Raw genomic sequence first — 20,403 nt, 5'->3', positions numbered from 1 at the left:
AGCAGTTCCCTGCAGTATTCCAACAGCTCCTCTCCTCCCCAACACAGCAGATGGAAACAGGAATTTTATATACAACAGCAAATGAGGGAGCAGTTGAGACTGAAGACACCTTAAAGTCCAACACAAACTCCAGAAAGCTGAGAAAAGGAGGAAGGTCATACCAAGCATCACCAGATCTTCCCTGTCATACAGGGACCACTTTGCAATTAAAACAGACCAACACAACCTCTTAATGAAACATTTTATTTAAACCAATACAAGCACCATGCTTAGCAAAAAAAAGATTTGGTTTAAAGTAAACATGCAATGTGAAGTAGCAGAGACTAAACAGCATATGGAAGTTGTACTGGTTACTGGTATTTTCATGGAACTGCCAAATTCCCAAATCCGGCCGTGAACCTCTCACACCTTTTAAGACAAGTCTGGACCACAGAACAAACACAAGAGTTTCACTGAGCCCCTTCTCACGTCCCACCACGGCTCCACTTCACAGTCACTACATGTATGTATAAAAACAATGTTCATGATGTTTATTTTTGGAATGCTCTGAAGTAAGGAATTGAATTCTCTTGCTTCTGCCTGTTTGAGTCAGACCCGTCATCAGTTTAACATCGTTTCTGGACCAGTTATTTTACAGTTAAAGATACAAAAATGGATTCCTGGTACAAATGCAAAGATGTTCCTTTGGAGAAGTGAAAAAGGTGTCAACACCTGCATTATTGCCTCCTTTAATAGATCAGAACAGTATTCATGATACTAGAAATACACTTAAACCATCAAATACCAGCATTTACATTTTTTTGTTAAAAATATTCAAAACACTACAAGTCTATTTCATGGGCTGACATGCAAACTCATGCTTAAATTCAGCTTACCATCAGTGAATAGGATTAAAAGAGCTGTATCCCAGCCATCTAGTCAATATTTAAAGCAAACCTGATTAATTGTGGCAGAAGTCTCCCTTGGAGAGACCTTTAACTCCCGACCAAGGATTTTATGGCCAACTTACTAACTCCTGAAAAATAGGAGCTCCCAATGGAAAATGCTGACTCTCAGACCTTTAGCTACAAAGGCTCCCCTAGGCTAATTTATGCTGTCCTTTAGATGTCTCTTTAGAGGTCTGAAAATTCAAGACAAATGTGTGATTACAGATGGGCAACTCACCAGCAAAGCCCAGCAGGAACATACTGGCCTGAACACGGACTCATCTGCCTCCCACTGAGCCTAAGGGGGCAGCAGCACAGAACACACAGTTCTACAGATAAGGTGGGGAAAGATGTTATGAAAACAAGGATTATTTGTGCAGCAAAGACCTGGACATAATGATGTCTTTGTTTAATCAAGTGTTAGCACTACCTGCACCTCAAGAGCCCAGGACAATTAGCAGCAGCCAGTTGTGTCAAAACACTGCATTAAGACCAAAGAGAACACAAACAAGGCTGGAACAGCAAACACCCTCTGCACACTCATCTTCCCAGAACCTGCAGCTGCCTCTACAGCTCAGCCAGGGAAGCAGGAACAGCTGCCAGGCAGGGCTGGCTGAAGAGCAATACTGGTGGGCTGAGCAGCATCAACAGCACCTTCCAGGAGAAACTGGGCTTTAACACTCGCACGAGGATCTGTTTGCTCCCTGCAAGGCTGGAGGGGCAGCACCCAAGGCAGAAAGTGCTTAAGTGAGGCACGAGAACATGTGGAGTGGAAGAACTCAGCTGAAGACTCAGCTGTAAGGAATAATGTTTTCTTGGCAGAAGGGGGAGCAATCCAGAGATGAAAGGTCAAATTTCATCATTTCATGCAGCAGCTCCTCCCTTCCCTCCTGATACAGGCCTCTTGTACAGTTATTTTTCTGCAGACCTGTGCAGGCAGCAGTTGGCTGCTGGCAGCCCACCAGTGTACAAAGTACAACAGACATGATTAATCCAGTTTTTCCCCACTGCAAATCAAGCTGAACATTCCAAGCAGCAGCTGCCCTCTCGCCCACACTGTACTTTGACATGCCTCACCTTTAGTACAATCCCAAAAAAAACCTCAAAAGAGATTCTTGCTGTTCCCAGACTGATGCTTGGAATGACACTACCCTTTAAGCCAAAGTCTTGTTTATACAATGTTTGTCACAAAAGACATGATTTTTATTGATCTGCAGTACAGAACGATCAAGCAACAGTTCATAATCAACATTTTTTCGTCCAGGGAAATGAAATTGTTTTTCCAGTTCAGTACGTTAACACAGAAATTTAATTACAAGCACTTCTTTCCCGCACCAAAAGATCGATTTAATTGGATCATTCCAACATGTATTTTGAAAAGCTCCTCTCAAGTCAGATTTATATACAAATAAATGAGCAATAACATCAAACTAGGAAGAGATTTACCAACACTGAAGACCTTTGCAAATGAATTCCTTGTGATCTTGCAGGAGTTAGTGTTTTACCACTAACACAACCTACGTTGACAAATGAAAAATAACCCCACTTTCAGCAAAGGTTTTCACAGCATGAAATACTGGCCTCCAAATTTAACACTGCATTCCTTCCCAGCGAGCAGATTGGTTGGGGCAGCTGTATTTTAAGGTATGTTATCAACAGGAAGCTGCTCTTACGCAGACACTTGTTCAGAAGCACAACAAACACTCACGAGCAAGATAGGGAGAGACTGCCCCGTGAGTGCTCCTCCTGCCAGCACGTGCTGAACGTGGCCCACATCACACAACTACTCTATTCAATATAAAACAGACCTGTAAAAAGACTGGTCATTTATAAAAGTTAAATACTATTTTCACATTAGATTTGCTGTTTCAAAGAGATGAACCGTTAAGTAGATGAAAATCAAATGATCACTTATGCAAAAGCTTCATCTGGAATGTAATTTTGACCAAAAAGCCATTAAGAAAGTTAGAGGTTGTAATTAAAGTACTCAAAAGCTACGTGTGGCCAACTTTTATAACAAAAGAGATATAAATCGTTCATTATCATGAAAAGCTTTAACCTCCTGACTCCTACAAATGGAGCAGATGATTGGAATTTCAAAGAAAATGAGGTTGGCTTTTTGTTTTAACAGATGTCAACTGCAGCACGAGGCACTAGGAACAAATATTACTTGGATTCTTTAACAAAGTTTTTACCAAATTTGTAAGAAGTGGCAGTGTAAAATTCTCAAGTCCTTTTAAAGCTAACAAATGAAAGGCACACAGTATCACCAGGCGTTCAGATAACAGGAAATGAGCAGAGGTAAACTTCTCAACAGTGTCAGAACAGAGATGCAAGAAGAAATCTGGTACAAGAGGAACCAGAGTTGTAGTTCAGCCCTTAGTTATCAGCTAGTTCCTGTGAGACTGTATTAGCATGAGAACTGGACAGTCAAAGCTTTGCCCTGAAATTTAGGAAGATTGACTCAGGCAACTGAGGAATTACTGGAATGACAAAAATTAGTTCCAAGAATTTGAGACAGTTCACAGGGACTCAATGGAAAGATAAATGGATGGATTTGCAGTACAAGGATTTTGACTTTTTAATACCAAACAAATGTTTCCAGGGAGCTTCCAACAAATGCTTCAAAATTGAGAAGACATTAGGTCAAAAATTACTCTGGTAAGTGACAGTACATAAATTTTGCATATAAATGGCTAATGTGTGTCATAAGGATGCATTTGTAGCTCAGAAAAAGTTAGCGTCAGCTTCCAAATGATGTTTGTACACGGTTATAAATCCAGAACTGAACTATTTTAGTTACAGAAATATTAGTCACAGGAGTGCAAAAGGAGTCCCTGCAGAGGAGTATTCCCTTTTAGCAGGTACAAATAAGGAAACACCTGCAAAGATTTGTTACTTCAAGGAGACAGACCTGCTATTCTTTGCACAAACTCTGCACAAGAGAGATACTGCAGGAGACAGCTGTGAATACAGTGCATTGCTTGGATGTAAGTATTCATGTCTGGTTCCAGTATCACCAGGATGGTACATAAATACTTAGAGGTTTTCCTTAGTGGAAAAAGCCCAGTTTCTCACGCAGCCATTCTTCAGTTAGGTCTTCTGTATTTCTGATTTCAAATACCTAAACAAAATGGCATTGCATCAATTCCTGAGGGATGGGACTGGAAAGGCACAAGCACACAATGCATCAGCACCTTTCCACACACATTGTCTGAGCTGCAATAAACCACTCACCAACCTACAATTTTCAGGTGCTTTCTTGAAAGCATCAGATCAGAGGAAAATACACAAGACTGAGTGGCAAAAAACATCACTAACATGAACAAGAATCTTGTAATTGCTATTTCTAGGCTTTACTCTTATCCCTTAAGAATATGAGAAAAGCACATGTACTACATTTTAAAATAACCCTGAAGTGGCCCCATCTCACATGCACTATCTCAGCAAGATGGTATTTTGAAGAATACAAATAATTTAATATCTGGGTTGATTTAAGCCCAAAGTTCAGCAATTTTACTCAGTCCAACACACAGTTATTTTTTCTTTCAACTGAAATAAATTCATAGTAGCCAGTAGGGTATTGTTTTACCTGTAAAATATCTCAAAATAGAAAACTTGGGAAAAAAACCCAACAAAATCCTAAAAGAACAGAATGGTTTGAGTTGGAAGGGACCTTAAAGATCATCTAGTTCCAATTCCCTGCCATGACAGGGACACCTTCCACTATCCCAGGTTGCTCCAAGCCCCATCCAACCTGGCCTTGGGCACTTCCAGGGATGGGGCAGCCACAGCATCTCTGGGCAAAACCTCCAAAACAATCTAAAAACTACTAACCCAAAGCTTTGTGAAATCTTTAATGAAGCCTTGAAGCAGAAAACAAGGTCCAAAACACCAATATACTCTTTACATTCCATGTGGGCAAATAACTGGTTAGGGTTTGGGTTTTGTTTTTAATAGCCTGAAGAGAAACAATGTTAATTATGATTGATTACTGGAGTCCATGAGATGCCCAAAGACAAAAGTCAGGTAATTTTACAAATTCACAGGCCTTCAAATGGAGAAACCCCAAAAATCAGTGTTACAAGAGCAGAACAGCTTAATGGGAACCAAGCTAATATGCAAGTCACAGGAGACTGAGAGAACTCAGCTGAGTCATGAGCAAAAATCACACCAGGAGGAAGTCACAGCAGGAGTTAAAATGAAACAGCTCAGCAAGTGGCAAGGATAAAGTACATTTGAAGAGCAAGCAGGCAATCCCAACTGGAGACAGCCTGTGTTCTCTGCCTTCAGGAAAGATGAATGAACCCAGTCCTGGACTTGCATTCAAAAGCCATTCAGGCTGAATTTCTCCCATGTCAGAAGTGATAGGAACTCCAACTGAGCTACTTCTCAGGCTTTCACCTTCTTCTCACCAGTCCCTTCTTCTTGCTTACTGAAAACTGTCTTCCTCCTTCCTATCACAGTTATCAGGCCTCCAAGATGCAGTCTCAACAGATCTAAAAAAAGATTTCTTGGGGCTATGCTGATTGTTTCCACCATCTTCTGCTGCCTTCCTAATGACTCCTGTCAACCTGAGGTCTAATTTAGAACAGAGGTGTCTTCTCTTACAAGGTACAGCTGGAAGAGGCAAAAGAGGGACAGAGCTTGGAGCAACCTGGTCTGGTGGGAGGTGTTTGAACAAATGAACATTAAGGTCCCTTCCAACTCAAGCCATTCTGTGATTCATAGTTCTCTTACTGGCCCAACAGACATTCTTACTGGGATGTTAAAGGACTCAGCAGGATAAGGAATGAAGAGAACAGTGCTGTGGGAAGAGCTGAAGTCATTTCACATGGTATGAAAAACCTGAAGCAGCTACTGACTCTATTAAGCTTTACAGCTTGGGGCAAAAAGGAGTCTAGGTGTCAATTAGGCAAAGATTTCAAAGATCTCCAAAAGGGAAAACAGGTGACATTCCTTTTCTAAAATATACACACAGCCAGACCTAGTGAATGCAGTGATTTCTTCTGGTGTCAGTACTGGGAGAACCCAACACAGGAAGAAATTGTTCACCCCTTGGCACATGTTACTTACTCTGCAGGCTGTTCTGCAAGCATGCAGCCCCAGGAACCAGCTAAACTGATCTACACCACACTGAGGCTTCAGTCTATTCTTCCCATCAGTAAATTCCTCCCCCACAGCAAAGATGTCCATCCTACTGAGGGATATTTTTGTTTCAGAGAACACTGTTCCTCCTGGTGTTTTAGGGTACAGAAATCTCCACACATACTCCTCCTTCAGCTTTCCTACAGCAAACTCTGTTCACTGTAATCACAAACTCCCATAAAATCTTTCTTGCCATTGGTTCAAGCAAGACACAAAACAACAACCTGCAGTGAAGGGGGAGTTATTTCAAAAGCCAGTTATACCTTAGTGAGTTCAGCTGTCTGTACAAGCTTATTCTTGCTTCCAGCATACATCATCTGCTGCTCAGGCTTACATCCTGAAGTTATGGGAAGAAAAAAAAAGAGATTTTGTTTAATTATTTTGACTGCAACAATTCAAAAATAAGTTTGGGGTTTTTTTAAGAATTCTAATCTGAAAGCTAAAGATATTCACAGGAAGATTCTCAGGTAGCTACAGAAGAATATGCTCAGTAGTTGCTAAACTCTTTTATATACCTAGTTACTCTAGCTTTGAGAAATGAAGGGTAAAACAATGCAATCAGTTTATCTTCTTCCAGGGGATAACAAGGATAATCCAGTAATACCAGCAAGATACACTACTACAACTCAGAACACAGATGGAAGCCCAGGAGCAATTCAGCTCTGTAAGCCCAAACCAAGACCCAGGTTATCTGGCTCCTATTAAAATGACACAGTGACCTGTGCAGGGAAGTTGATGTTGAGGGTTGCTGTGACACAAGCAGAGGATGCTCTAAACTGCTCTCTACAAACCTGGGATGATCCAGGATTAGTCTGTTTCTCCTGGAACAGTCTGTTTCAGCACTTTCACATGCTCAGATCTGAGTTAGGGAGCCCTCTCTTCCTCCTTTTCCCCCACAGCTGTGACAGCCCTTTAGACTGTCCCCTCACAGCATCCTCTACTGCTGCCCATTACACCCAGACCTCCCGAAAACTCCTCTCAAATCTCATCCTAACCCTCCTAAAGTCCTGTTCCTTTCATGGGTAGAATGAAAGGAATAGGATTCCAAGATCCTCAGAAAGAAATGGATTCCCATGTCCTTCTGAGATTAATTTCCTCCCTCCCAGTCACTTATGTGTGAATAGCAAGAGACAGCAGAGCAGAATCACTCAGGAACACAGGCAGTGTCCTCCAGCCCTCTCTGTGCTCACTTCCTGAGCCTTACAGGGTCATGCTTTGAGGATTCCCCAAGTTCTGAGGAGTAAACAGGTTAAATGAGGTTAAACCTCCAGGAGTGGATGCAGAGTGCTCCAAGCCCTGCCCTTCAGAGGGTTGCTGAGCACACTGAGAACAGGCACATTTAGGCAGACACACCTTTTGGCCAGCTAAGCAGGAAACCAACACTCCAGTTCAGCCCTCAGAAGTGGGAAAGAGAGAATCTCTTCTATCAGACATCTGAAGTGCCCTAAATGTGAACCTCGAAGGCAGGAAAACCTCTTTGAGAGCACTAAGAACTCAGTTTTATCTTCCCTAGAAGAGAATATTCCCAAATTTACAACACACAGTAGCTATAGAGTTCACTCACCAACTGGACTGGAGAAGATAAAGCACAATGGATAGGAAACTCTTCCATCTTCATGCTGGTACTTGTAACTATACACAATAAATGTTTTTTCTGAGGTTAAAGAAACTAAGAAATCAATTATTTTAGTGGGATATAATCCTCAGTTATCAGAGCTTGATGCAGGCAGAAGTCAGTGTTGCATTTTAGATGATGTTTTAATTTGGCAATAATAACCTCACTGTTCTGTTTTCACTTCCACATCTGACTTTCAGAACTGGCCCTGCCTCAATGTGAGCGCTGTCTCTGTAGTAATGTTTCACATCAGAGCTAAAAATCACCCTCTCATCACAAATATTCCTCTTCCAACTTTGTAAAAAGACTTCCCACACCCACCAGCGTGGTTTTGGCTTTTAATGAAAGCCAAATTCTTTCTTTGCTGACCAAGAACTTCGTTGTTTCAGGTGTTCTGCTCAATTTGAACTGCAGTTTTAGCCAGGACTTTTGTTTTACAGCCTCCCACTGCATTGTAGGCATGAAAGGCAAGATTCAGAACAGCACAAGGAACGGTGCCAGCCAGCTCTTGAGGCTAATAGGGCAGGTATTTTCTTCACATGTAACTTAAGTACTCCTTTTATTTCACTGGTTAGAGTAATTTACTTCACCCTCTTTTGTTCTTTTTTTCAAAACAGGGATTCCTCCCTGGATCACATGCCCACAGCAATTCCAGAATCAGTAACTGCAGCAAAACAACAACAGCCACATCCTGAGAAAGTACCAAAACAAATCCAGAGTTACACAGGCAGAGCCCTATATTTAGAAGTAGCCACTGACTGGTACATTTTACTCACTTCTTTACATTACCAGCAGCATGGCTTTGCTTTACTTCCCCAAACATTATATAGTGTAAAAGGAAATAAAATGTCAGGAAAGGCTTAAATGAGTCATTGTTTCAGCAAGTGGTACAACAGTTCAGTGCAGCCTGAGAACTGATCCCTGGGTTATTTCACAAATAAAGGATCAGCAAGATCACACTACAGCAATTATTGGCCTAAAAAGGTGAAGTCCAACACTGCGAACAGCTTCCAGGAGTGAGTAAGTCCAAATGGCAGCAGCATGGAAAGGATATCGAGGTTGTCTCTCGGGCAGCTCATCCTTGAGCTCATCAGGAGAAATACCCTGGTGACATTAAACACAAGCAATATTTGAGCAAGTACCTCACACTGGAAGGTTAAAGCAGGGTAATGGACACTGAAACATCTGTAGGGCAGATGTTGATCTACAGATGAACTGATAAGGACCTCCCAAATTATTACAGCAGTTTAGGAAGATTTGTGTGCCAATAGACTCCTATGACTAAACACAGAATTAATGTTAGCATGAATAATCACCCCTATTTTAGGCATAATAAGCTGAGCAAACATTTCTGGCTTTAGTTGGCAGTTACCATGCTTTGCCAACCGTAGTGCTAAACTCAAATAAGTAAGCACACACTATAAAGTAAGTTGAAATCAGCTACATAAATCAAAAGTTTGAAAAATTCAGTCCTTCCTCCTTCAGCAAACAAAAAAGATTCCCCATTACATTTGAGTGTTACATTAACATCTACATTCTAGGGACCAAGAGCTCTGGTTAATGCTCAAATCCCTGGGAAGGATTTAATTTTGCCCTATGGACCGTTAAGAAACACCACACACTGGGCTGACCTTATTATGCCACCCATCAAATTTAGAGTCTGCAGGGGATTAGCAATCCTGCTTCTAATTGATGGCAGACCAGCTCAGAGACAAATGTGCAGATCTATGTGGAAACACAGCAGAAATCTCTTCAAAAAGCCAGCAGGTGCCAAAGATGCTTTTTACATTGTTAAAACAGCTTTAAAATAACTTTATTTTTTTGGTGCAATTAATTAGTCAACTCAATTGCTTCTGCATAGTTTCACTATTAATGGTGCTGTGCTTTACATGCAGAGTGACCATGCATTTAAATAAGCTCATGACCCAAATTAGATTAAGAGTTTGATAACAATTTGAAACTAAGGCAGTACCTTAGAGACAACAATACATTGCAGGCTGAAGATACTCTTATTTACAATTCATTTAACAAACCTCATGCTCCTCATCCAGCACCACCAACTGCTTATCCTTGTCGATTTTCACTATAAATCAAAATAAAACACAGATCAATGTTTTTTTCAATCGATTTACACAATGGATGCACGAAGCTTTTTAGCACTCAACAATTACAGTCCTTGTGATTCTGTTTTTCTTCTTCAGTGTATCCCATGACTTCCCAAAATCATTTTACAAACAGTGGTATACTCTGAGCCATAATTAAATATAAATACTCTGCTAAGAGCAGATGGAGACTTGAATCCTAAGAACAGCACTGTTTTATTGTTAAAATTACAGGCAGAATTGGAAGCTCTGCAGCTCAGAGAACAAACACTCCCCTGGCTCATGTTTACCTGATACAGCAGCAATCTTACACAGGGAAGAAAAGAGGAGAGAGGATTTTCTGACAATTTTTGTCAGGCATGTTTGGAACTTACTTATAATGGCAGCATTGTTGGTCTCTTTGCGAAATCGGAATTTTCTCAGTTTCTCCACCAGGTCTTCGGCAACATCACACACCACCAGAGATTCACTCTGCAAAAAGGAAATGGCACAGGGGAGGGAGAGATAAATCCTTCCACAAAGTGAAAGAGACAAAAAAATCCCTGTGTCACCCACATCTGTGCATAAATACTGAAGAGGGCCTGCACGCAGCTTGTCCAAATCTTCAGAGCATCACAGAAACCAGAAAAAACGTGGGTGAAAGGAAATTGTTTTTTTTTTTTTAAACCACATTAACAGAACATTTATCTATCTGTTTTAATTTCCCTCTTCAAAGCCATACAGTGAACGAGGAGTATTTATTAACTACTCCTGAAGTGGGGTTATTCTCAGAGCTCTTAGAAGTCAACTTTACACTTCAGAAGTAGATTTTACACTTCTACACTTACAAAGTAAATTTCACACTTCATTTTCCAAGCCCTGAATGAAATAAGGGAGTCCCTTAGAGTGACAGCAAATGGGATCAAGTAATTTAAGCATTTAACATAGTAAGAGCTACTATTGATATTTAAGAACAACACTGTCCTTGTTTATTTTTACTCACAAAAATATTGAGATTCACACACACAGAAAGAGTTTCAGACCTTTTAACCCAAAAACATGCAGCCATTTCCCCCTGTGCACACCAAGCTCTCAGAGATGCTCAAGTAACATATTAGTCATCCCGCTGAAGATGAGGAAGGAAATTATTGTTTCACAAGCAGCCATGCAGGTTATCTTCCCTTACACAAGCAATTTCTGAACTGCACCAAGCCAACCACTGCCATTTCCTGAGCAACATTTTATACACACAACCTCCATCACCAAGGGGTTCAAGCCAGCTTGATAAAGAAGTTACTTAAAATCTGCAGCTTAAACTGTATTTGTGAACTGCCAAGGCATCAAGAACTTTGTACCAAAGTAACTGTATTTCAAGGTTTCCTTAAAAAAATCCTCAGATAAAAAATGGTGCAAGATTACCAATCAAAAGCTCTAATAAAGAGCTCTTGCATTGAGCCAAATCACAGAACGTTACTATTTAAGCCCCCAGTTCTGTCTCCTCATGTTCAACATACTGAGATTTCCCCCAAAAAAGCAGATGGGTGGCTCAGCTTCCCCACTTCCAATACCCCATGCTTGTTGTTGCTCCTAAAAAGATTTCCACCTTGATCAAATTCTGGCACAAAGTTTCATCCCTGTGCTTCCTCTGGACAGCTGGAGAGGAAATCAGGCTCTGCTGTGACAGCAGAGCTCGGGCACCGCCTGTACAGTGTCCCTGATTTTGCTTGTTTCCCCTAAATGTCAAAGATCACCCTTGGCTCCCTCTGATCAGTCCCTCTGACCCAAACAGGTTGAACTCGATGATCTCAGAGGTCTTTTCCAACCTAACTCATTCTCTGAAACATCCCTACTATCTACTGTCACTCATTCAGGGAAAAAACCCTAAAAAGTACTTTAAAACACAACAGAATTCAGGGCTGCATTCCATAGCTGAACTTGTATTTCATATAAAATGTCACTTACACCCACTCTCACTCACCCAGGGGGTCTCAATTTAAAAACCCAACAGGACTCAGGGCTGCATTTCAAAGCTGAGGTTGTATTTCATATAAAATGCTCTTTTGTGAAGGAAGCTTTTCTCCCAATCCTCTGGGCTCACCAGCTTCTCCCAGCAGACAAGCCATGCTCCTGCTCACACCTGTGCAGCCACAGGAACACAAATCCCTGAGGGGATCTGAAGGAAAACACTTGGTAACATCAGATTCAGACTGTTTACCGGGGCTAAGCCGGCTCACCAACGCTTGGCTTAACAAAAAGTGAGGAAAGGCAAGGCAGGATTGGTGCACAGACACGGGCACACCTGCCAGCACCGCCGAGGGGCTGCTGCTGCTCCCTGGGCCCTCCTGAGCAGATCCCCCTCGGGACACCCCCTCCCTTCACCCTCACACTGACAAGTAAACATAAATCTCCCGAAGTGCCTCAAGCACGGCTCTCACCAGAGAGGCACACAGCAAAACAGCCCAAGATTTGATCAAATTTGCTCTGCAACTGCTCCTTCCACAGGAGGGTTCAGCTCCCCAAACCTTGACTAAAAGCAACATGCATGACTCTTCCTTTCACCACAACTATTACTTTACCCATTAACCAATATTAATGCAAAGTACCCCACAGCATTCATCCACCAGTCCTTGTTTCTCTAGGTCTGTTCCAAACAGCAATCACAGCTCAAGTTCAAATTCACCACTCGGGTGAATGACTTCAATGAGCAACAATCAGACGTTCTTCAGTGAATTAGCTCGAAACATTACAAGACAGCTAACAACCAGGCGCGATCAAACCATCAGTCGTTTCACAGACACATAATCAGTTCCTCAGAGGTCAGATAACGCGTTTTCCTGTTGAGTATTCTATCATTTCCCTATCGAATCTTTCTGAATCACCTAACTGTGCAGCACCATTTCAGCGGGGTGAGCCCCCTCCCGGCCGAACCGCCGCCTCCTCACTGGGTTGCACCCCCTCCCTCACCGCGCCTGCGCGGCGCAAGCCCCGCCCCCTCCCTGGCCCTCCGACCAACCATCAGCGCTCCCGCGGAGTGGGCGGGGCGGTGTCACGCGCCTACGGGCAGCGGGGAGGTTCAAGGCCGCCGAGGGCGGGAAAACGCAGGATCACGTGATCCCACAGCGCCACGCCCCATAGTTGCCTTGCAGCCCGGGCCCCGCCCCCTCGCTGTTGCCATGGCAACTCGCGGGCTCACCCTCAGGCGCCATTTCGCTCTGAGGGGATCTGGGGGAACTGGGACGGGAAGGGGTGGGTTCGGCTTTACAGCTCTGAATGTACCTTAAAAAGGGCAAGGACTGAAGGTTTAAACCCTGGAATTGAAGCGTGACATGCATCAGAAGTTCTGCTGCTTGTGTGTACAAGTGGAGTGTAATTCTGGAAGTCATGTGAGGTCTCCAGCACACAAGGCACAAATAGGAGCAGCCAGAGCTGGGCACACGCTGCTTGTTCATAATGGGGCCTTGGTGTGAAGCTCTCCTGATGCTGGAGTGAATATTTGGCCTTTTCTCTGCCACTAACAATTTTAGATGCTGTTAGAGCAGAGAAAAATGCACTTTAAGGGATTGCATAACAGATTTAAGAATATAATTGCTTTCCTCAGCATGAAAGGACAGATGCAGCCTTTACATCTCAGACACAACTTCTAGTGGATTATACTAATGATTTAAACAGCAAATTTATAAGATAAAACTGCAGATTTTCACCAAGGGCTTAGCAAACACCGCAGAAATGCGAGATTGCTGCGCAGCTATTGAAGCCTCACACAAAATCACAGAATATCCTGAGGTGGAAGGGACCCACAGTGATCATTGAGCCCAACTCCTGGCCGTGCACAGGAAAACCCCAAAAATCCCACACTGTGCCTGAGAACATTGACCAAACGCTCATTGAGATCTGTCAGTCTTGGGGCCATGACCGTTCCCTCAGGAGCCTGTTCAGTGCCTGACCATCTTCTGGGGGAAGAACCTTTTTCTGATATCCCACCTAATCACAGAATCACAGTCTGGTTTGGGTTGGAATGCACCCCAGAGATTATCCACTTCTTACCCCACTGCTCTGGGCTGGAACACCTTCCACTAGGCCAAGATGCTCCAAATTCCCGCCTAATGTGGCCTTGAACACTTGTAGGGGATGGGGCAGCCTCAGCTTTTCAGGGCAGCCTCAGCTTTTCAGGGCAGCCTGTGCAGGGCCTCACAGGCCTCACAGGCAGCAATTCCTTGCCAACAGCCCATCTAACCCCCATTCCAGCTCAAGGAGGAAGCAAAGCACAGCCATGTGCAGCCACGGACACGGCTTTGGGTCACCTCACAGCCACTGCCACTGCAGCTGTGACCAGCAGCTGCCAGGGACGATGCTGAGGCACACTGAGCTCTCCAGGGTGGCAAAGCTGAATCCTGCCCTGAGTGCCACCACTGTGGCTCCAAGAGCTCTCTGTGTAAGCACACAACAGCATCAGCCCTCCTGGTGCTCTACAGACCTGAAAGGACACCTGGAGCCTGAGCACTCTGCCAAGAGCCCAGAGTGACAAGGGCCAGTTTCCTCCAGAGGCATAAAGGCTCTTCCCAGGGAGCAGGGCTGGGGGCTAGCAGGGCAAGGGGACAGGGGACTGGAATCACAGCCCAGCTGCCCTGGGACAGGCCTGACAGACAGACAGGCAGACAGGACGCAGGGCAGGCACAAGTCCCTGTCCTCTCTGTGCCCACCAGAACACAGGGACTTAAGGCACAGGTGTGGTATTTGCTTGGTTCCCAGGACAAAGGAGGAATTGAGAATCTGACTCCATGTTCTTAGAAAGCTAATTTATTAATTTATGATGTATATTAAAGAATACTATGCTAAACTATAGTAAAGAGTAGAGAAAGGATACTTACAGAAGGCTTAGCAAGATACCAATGAAAAACCTGTGACTCTCTCCAGAGTCCTGACTCAGCTGGACCACAATTGGTCATTAAGTAAAAACAATTCATATGTTGGATAAACAATCTCCAACCACATTCCAAGCAGCAAAACACAAAAGAAGCAAATTGGATAATTATTGTTTTCATTTTTTCCTCTGAGGCTTCTCAGCTTCCCAGGAGAAGAAATCCTGGTGAAGGGCTTTTTCAGAACATATGACATTGACACACAGGGGGAGTCGTGGAAGAGCAGGCTCCTCTCCTCTGGGTTTCACAGAGTTCTTGGAAGGGTTAGGACACAGAAAAGGCATTGTGGGATTGGACAATGCAGAGGATGTAGGGACAACAATCCTTCTCTTGCTTTCTAAAGCCTTATCCAGTCCCCACAGCTGGTGGAGGGTGGGTGGTATGGGTGTCACGGTGGCTCAGGAGGCATTTCCTGCTGGATATCTTGGAGCACCTGTGCCACGGCCTGGAGAAGACAGACCTTGAGCACTTTGTTCTAGGCAACAAGAGGCTTCCTGTGGAGATCGGCTTGAGGCAGCCCCTCCTGGGCTGTCGTCGGTTGGTCACAAGATTTTCGGGGTGAAGGAAGAGACGAGATGGGCCCCATGATCAGAAGGCTTGATTTATTATGTTATGATATATACATCTATTATACTATACTAAAAAGAAAAAGAAAAGGAGAGTTTCCAGAAGCTGCTAACTACCTAAGAATAGAAAGTAAAGAATGAATAACAAAACCAGCTCTCCCAGACTGTGTCCGAGAGATCTCAGTTCTGGATTGGTCACCAACCCCAAACATCCAAACTGGGCCAATCCAGGCAGACCTGCCACATTCCACAGCAGCAGATAACCTATTGTTTATGTCTGGTTGCTGAACTTCTCAGCTTCAGCAGGGAAATCCTAAGAGAGGATTTTTCATAAAAGAAATGTCTGTGACACTGGGCTGTTGCTGAACTGCTGCTCCTGCCTTTGGGGCTGTGGTTCAGGCGCAGGAGAGCAGCCATGAGGCAGAGAGCAGCAGCCTGCAGAGCTTTAAAAGAGGCTTTGGGGTGCAGGTTAGAAATCGAGCACCGACGGCTTCGCTTAAAGAGGAGCTTCAAGAAGATGAAGGAAATGTGGAGGACAGGAAAAGTAATGCAGAAGAAAATGGCCAGAGAAGTTTAAATCATCAAATATAACATTTCAGTTTCTGACACATGCCAAGCTCAACGTGTCCTGAGACAACACTGTGGCAGAGACTGAGTTCTTCAGGCACGTGGCAGGGCAGGCCCAGCAGCACAGCTGGCACTGCCAATGCAGGAGCTCCTCACCTGCATCTGGTGGGCGAAGGCTTTTCCACCTCGACTTTAAAGATGGTTGTGATGTGCCTCCTGAGCACCCCTGCCACGGTGGCTCAGGAGGGATTTCCTGCTGGATATCTTGGAGCACCTGCACCGCTGCCTGGAGAAGACAGACCTTGAGCACTTTGTTGTAGGCAACGACAGGCTTCCTGTGGAGATCGGCCTGGGGACAGACTTTGGAGTGGTTGAACCTCCAAGGCTTTTCCAGCACCTGGTGCCTGATCCAGGTGCCCACGCTGAGGCCATCCATGATTACACTGGGCTGTGACATGGGTTCAAACAACTCCTGGTCTGCAGCCCTTGAAAGAGATGCTGAGGCACAGGGCTGTCTGATGGCAGCTGAGCTGCCTGATGATAGTGTACATATGAAATGCATAGAAATTACCTGTATCTATCTTTAACCAGCATCATTATACATGAAATTTTTTATATGTACATATAAAATATGTATATATGTAAATATTTGTGTAATATATATATAGTTTTGCAATATTAGGGCAAAGTGATACATAAAGATTGGATGAGGTTGTGTGGCAGCAGCATGTGGAGGACCTGGAGCAGGGCACCCATGAGCCAATTGACTCTGGCTGGGGAGCTCAGCTCGCAGCTGCCTTGGGGCAGCCCCTTCTGGGCTGTTGCTGAACTGCTGCTCCTGCCTTTGGGGCTGTGGTTCAGGCGCAGGAGAGCAGCCATGAGGCAGAGAGCAGCAGCACCGGAGCTTGAAAAGAGGTTTTGTGGTGCAGGATGGAAATCGAGTGGAGAAGGCTTCAGGAAGGAGAACATGAACTGAACGGTTGAATGCCTGCCTACTCAGGGAATACTCAAGGTTTTGGATTCATGTCTGTGCATCTATCAAGGAGCAGCTGGATTGAGAGCAGATGGCATCCACCTGACCTCAGACCACAGGCAAAAAGATGGGCAGATGTGGGACTCAGCGGGGCAAGGGACATCCCTGCAGAGCAGCGCTCTGACAAGAGCAGCAGTGGCCTTCTCTCAGTGGCCTCCCCGGTGCAGAGGCTGCTGAAGACCATGGTGGCTCCAGAGACGCTTTTTGCTCTGCAATCCCTTTGTACTCAAAGCCATGCTGGGCATCTCACCTGGGCTGGAAGGTCTGGCTGGGCAGGGAACAGGCAAGAGGCACTGCTGTTGTGACTTCCATGTGTTCACTGGGGATGCAACAAAGAGTCTCTACATCCCAGACACTGCCCAGGGCCTTGGCACTGTGAACCTGAACTTGTTGGACATGCAGGAGACTCTCTGTTGGCAGAGGGAATTGCCCACTGGGAAATTCCTGCCTGCAGGTGTCTGATAATGGGAAGATTTGCAAGAAGTCTTAGAGGGGCTGGATTTGGGAAGAGTCGAGCTGTAAAACAGAGGCACGCTCACCCACTCCAGTAGAAAAACCAGTGCCATCCCAACAGAATCTCTGGTGCTTTTATAGATAATATTATTGATTATAATCAGCAGGATTGATGATGTTTGTTTCTCCTTGACAAGAGCTTGGGGGTGCTTCTGCCTGCTTTGTGAAGGGAGCCCCTGGGCCCATTCCCTCCCAGAGGGGCTGCACTTGCTGGGTGCCGGGGCTTTCATTGCTGGGCCCACTCAGAGCCCCTGAGCTGGGCTGGGCACCAAGGGCGGGGCTGGCCCGGCTGTGATGCCTCTGGCCCCTGTGACATCAGGGGCAGCGTGTCACAATGGGGGCCACTAGAAAAGGCCCCCGCAGGTAACGCTGGCCCAGCACAGCCTGGGCAAGCGGTGAGTGCGCACGTGGCGGGGCTGGGCTGGGCCAGGGCCGGGGCACAAGCGCCGCACCCGGGCCTGCATTGTCCCCCTGCATCCAGGGCCAGCCCCTGGCGCCGGCGCCTTGGCCAGGGCACGGGGCTGCTGCTGGCCCACTGGGACAGGCCCTGCTGCCTGCCAGCTGCCTGGGGCCCTCTGCTCACTGCCCTCACATCCCTGCGCCTCCGGGCCTCACTTCAGCCCCCACAAGCTCCCTTGGTAGCCCCAGTGAAACCCTTGTCTCTCTCCTCCTGCAGACCATGGTGTCCAAATCAGTCATTGCCCTGCTGGTGCTGCTCCTCCTCTACTTCCCACGGCCCGTGGTGATAGGTTCACATGAGGATACAGAGCTGAGTGAAGAGGACCTGGAGCAGGCTACCCCAGAGCCACCCGAGCCTGCCTGGGGACCCCGGCTCCTGGCTGCCTTGAGGTACCTGCAGCAGTTCTGGCAAATTGCTCAGCCACTGCTCCTGCTTTTTGGGTGGTGGCTCAGGCCCAGAAGGGCAGCCAGGAGGCAGAGAGCATTGGCCCCGAGAGCTCAGGAACAGGCCAGAAGGAGAACGAAGACAATTGAGCAGAGAAGGCGGCTCCTTCAGAAGAGATTCAAAGAAATTGAACAAATGCGCCGGACCATGAAAGAACTGGAAAAGGAAATGGCCAGGCTGATTCAAATAAATAGGGATACAAACAAGATGCTGAAGGTAGGCAGGGCAGGCATTTGGAGGAGCACAGGCAGTGGGCTGTGTGAAGAAAAGCTTCCTGCTGGAGATGCTCTGTGGGCTGGCCAAGGCGAGCCGCACATCTTTGTGAGCAGCCAGCGCACAGAGCTGCGCTTGCTGCCCAGCACAGCCCTGCGCCGGGGCAGAGCCTCAGGGCTCCTGACACACCCTGCCCCTCTGCCCTCTCTCTTACTGCATCTGTGGTAACTCTATCTATTTTAACCCTTTTCCATGTTCCATGCAGGAGCTTTGCACTGGCTCGAGGACGGAGGCATTTGAAGGAAGATCTGGCCAAATGCCTCGCAATTGATTCCAATTGTTAAATAGTTTAGAAATATTTAAAATATTTAAAATATTTTTAATATTTTTCAAAGTTTTAATACTTTTAATGTAGAATAATTCTAGATGAATATTGTAAGAATAAGTAATAAATAAGTAATGGCACTTATTCTTTTCATTATATAAATACTATCATTCATCAAAATTAGTATGAATTCTATTAATTAAACAAAATTTAGGTATGCTATATATTTATCTTAAGCAGTAAAATTTACAAAATCTTTATGATTAAAATACTCCACTATTTTATTAATGTTAATATATAACAGTATATCAAGTAGTTGCTTAGATAAGATTGACTAATATCACAATTTGTTAATTTCAATACTTAAAATATATTATTGTGATTTGAAAATGACACTGACTGCCCTCCTGTCTTGGGAGAGTGCCTTCCCTCTGGAACGTGTAGTCACTGCAAAGATCCAATAAAGGCAATGCCTGAACAAACTCTGTGTCTATGAGTGTCCACGTTGGACTCGGGTGTCAGCTGTGGGGAATTCCTGACAGAGGGACACCACAGCACCCCTGGGCCATGCAGAGGCTCCTTTCCTCCCCTCTGGCAGCTGTTCCTTTGGTGCTGGGATCCAGCCTCTGCTCTGCGGGATGCCAAAGGCAAGAGAACCAGGAGTGCCACCACTCAGACTGTCACTCGGGTCCCTGCAGAGCTCAGGAGCCACCATGGCTCTGGAGGGTGTGGAACCTGCAGTTTCCTACACTGAGGCCATCCATGATTGCACTGGGCTGTCACATGGGTTCAGTCAGCTCCTGTTCTGCAGCCCTTGAAAGAGATGCTGAGGCACAGGGCTGTCTGATGGCAGCTGAGCTGCCTGATGATAGTGTACATATGAAATGCATAGAAATTACCTGTATCTATCTTTAACCAGCATCATTATACATGAAATTTTTTATATGTACATATAAAATATGTATATATGTAAATATTTGTGTAATATATATATAGTTTTGCAATATTAGGGCAAAGTGATACATAAAGATTGGATGAGGTTGTGTGGCAGCAGCATGTGGAGGACCTGGAGCAGGGCACCCATGAGCCAATTGACTCTGGCTGGGGAGCTCAGCTCGCAGCTGCCTTGGGGCAGCCCCTTCTGGGCTGTTGCTGAACTGCTGCTCCTGCATTTGGGGCTGTGGTTCAGGCGCAGGAGAGCAGCCATGAGGCAGAGAGCAGCAGCACCGGAGCTTGAAAAGAGGTTTTGTGGTGCAGGATGGAAATCGAGTGGAGAAGGCTTCAGGAAGGAGAACATGAACTGAACGGTTGAATGCCTGCCTACTCAGGGAATACTCAAGGTTTTGGATTCATGTCTGTGCATCTATCAAGGAGCAGCTGGATTGAGAGCAGATGGCATCCACCTGACCTCAGATCACAGGCAAAAAGATGGGCAGATGTGGGACTCAGCAGGGCAAGGGACATCCCTGCAGAGCAGCGCTCTGACAAGAGCAGCAGTGGCCTTCTCTCAGTGGCCTCCCCGGTGCAGAGGCTGCTGAAGACCATGGTGGCTCCAGAGACGCTTTTTGCTCTGCAATCCCTTTGTACTCAAAG

At 45.3% G+C, this 20,403-nt stretch overlaps 1 protein-coding gene across 1 annotated transcript; it reads right to left on the bottom strand.

Moving 5' to 3' along the window:
• Nucleotides 1–227: 227 nt before the first annotated feature.
• Nucleotides 228–11,763, bottom strand: GMFB (glia maturation factor beta; the record flags this gene model as incomplete). The annotated part of the gene is made up of 7 exons (XM_031066207.1): nt 228–4,050; nt 6,338–6,411; nt 7,639–7,721; nt 8,744–8,793; nt 9,723–9,772; nt 10,166–10,262; nt 11,749–11,763. Coding segments are annotated over 7 exons (441 nt in total), but the record flags the coding sequence as incomplete, so codon positions are not given.
• Nucleotides 11,764–20,403: the final 8,640 nt, after the last annotated feature.

Source organism: Geospiza fortis, unplaced genomic scaffold (assembly GCF_000277835.1).
Source record: "Geospiza fortis unplaced genomic scaffold, GeoFor_1.0 scaffold23, whole genome shotgun sequence".
NCBI classification, from domain to species: Eukaryota; Metazoa; Chordata; class Aves; order Passeriformes; family Thraupidae; genus Geospiza; species Geospiza fortis.
This window is presented reverse-complemented; position numbering and strand designations above follow the sequence as displayed.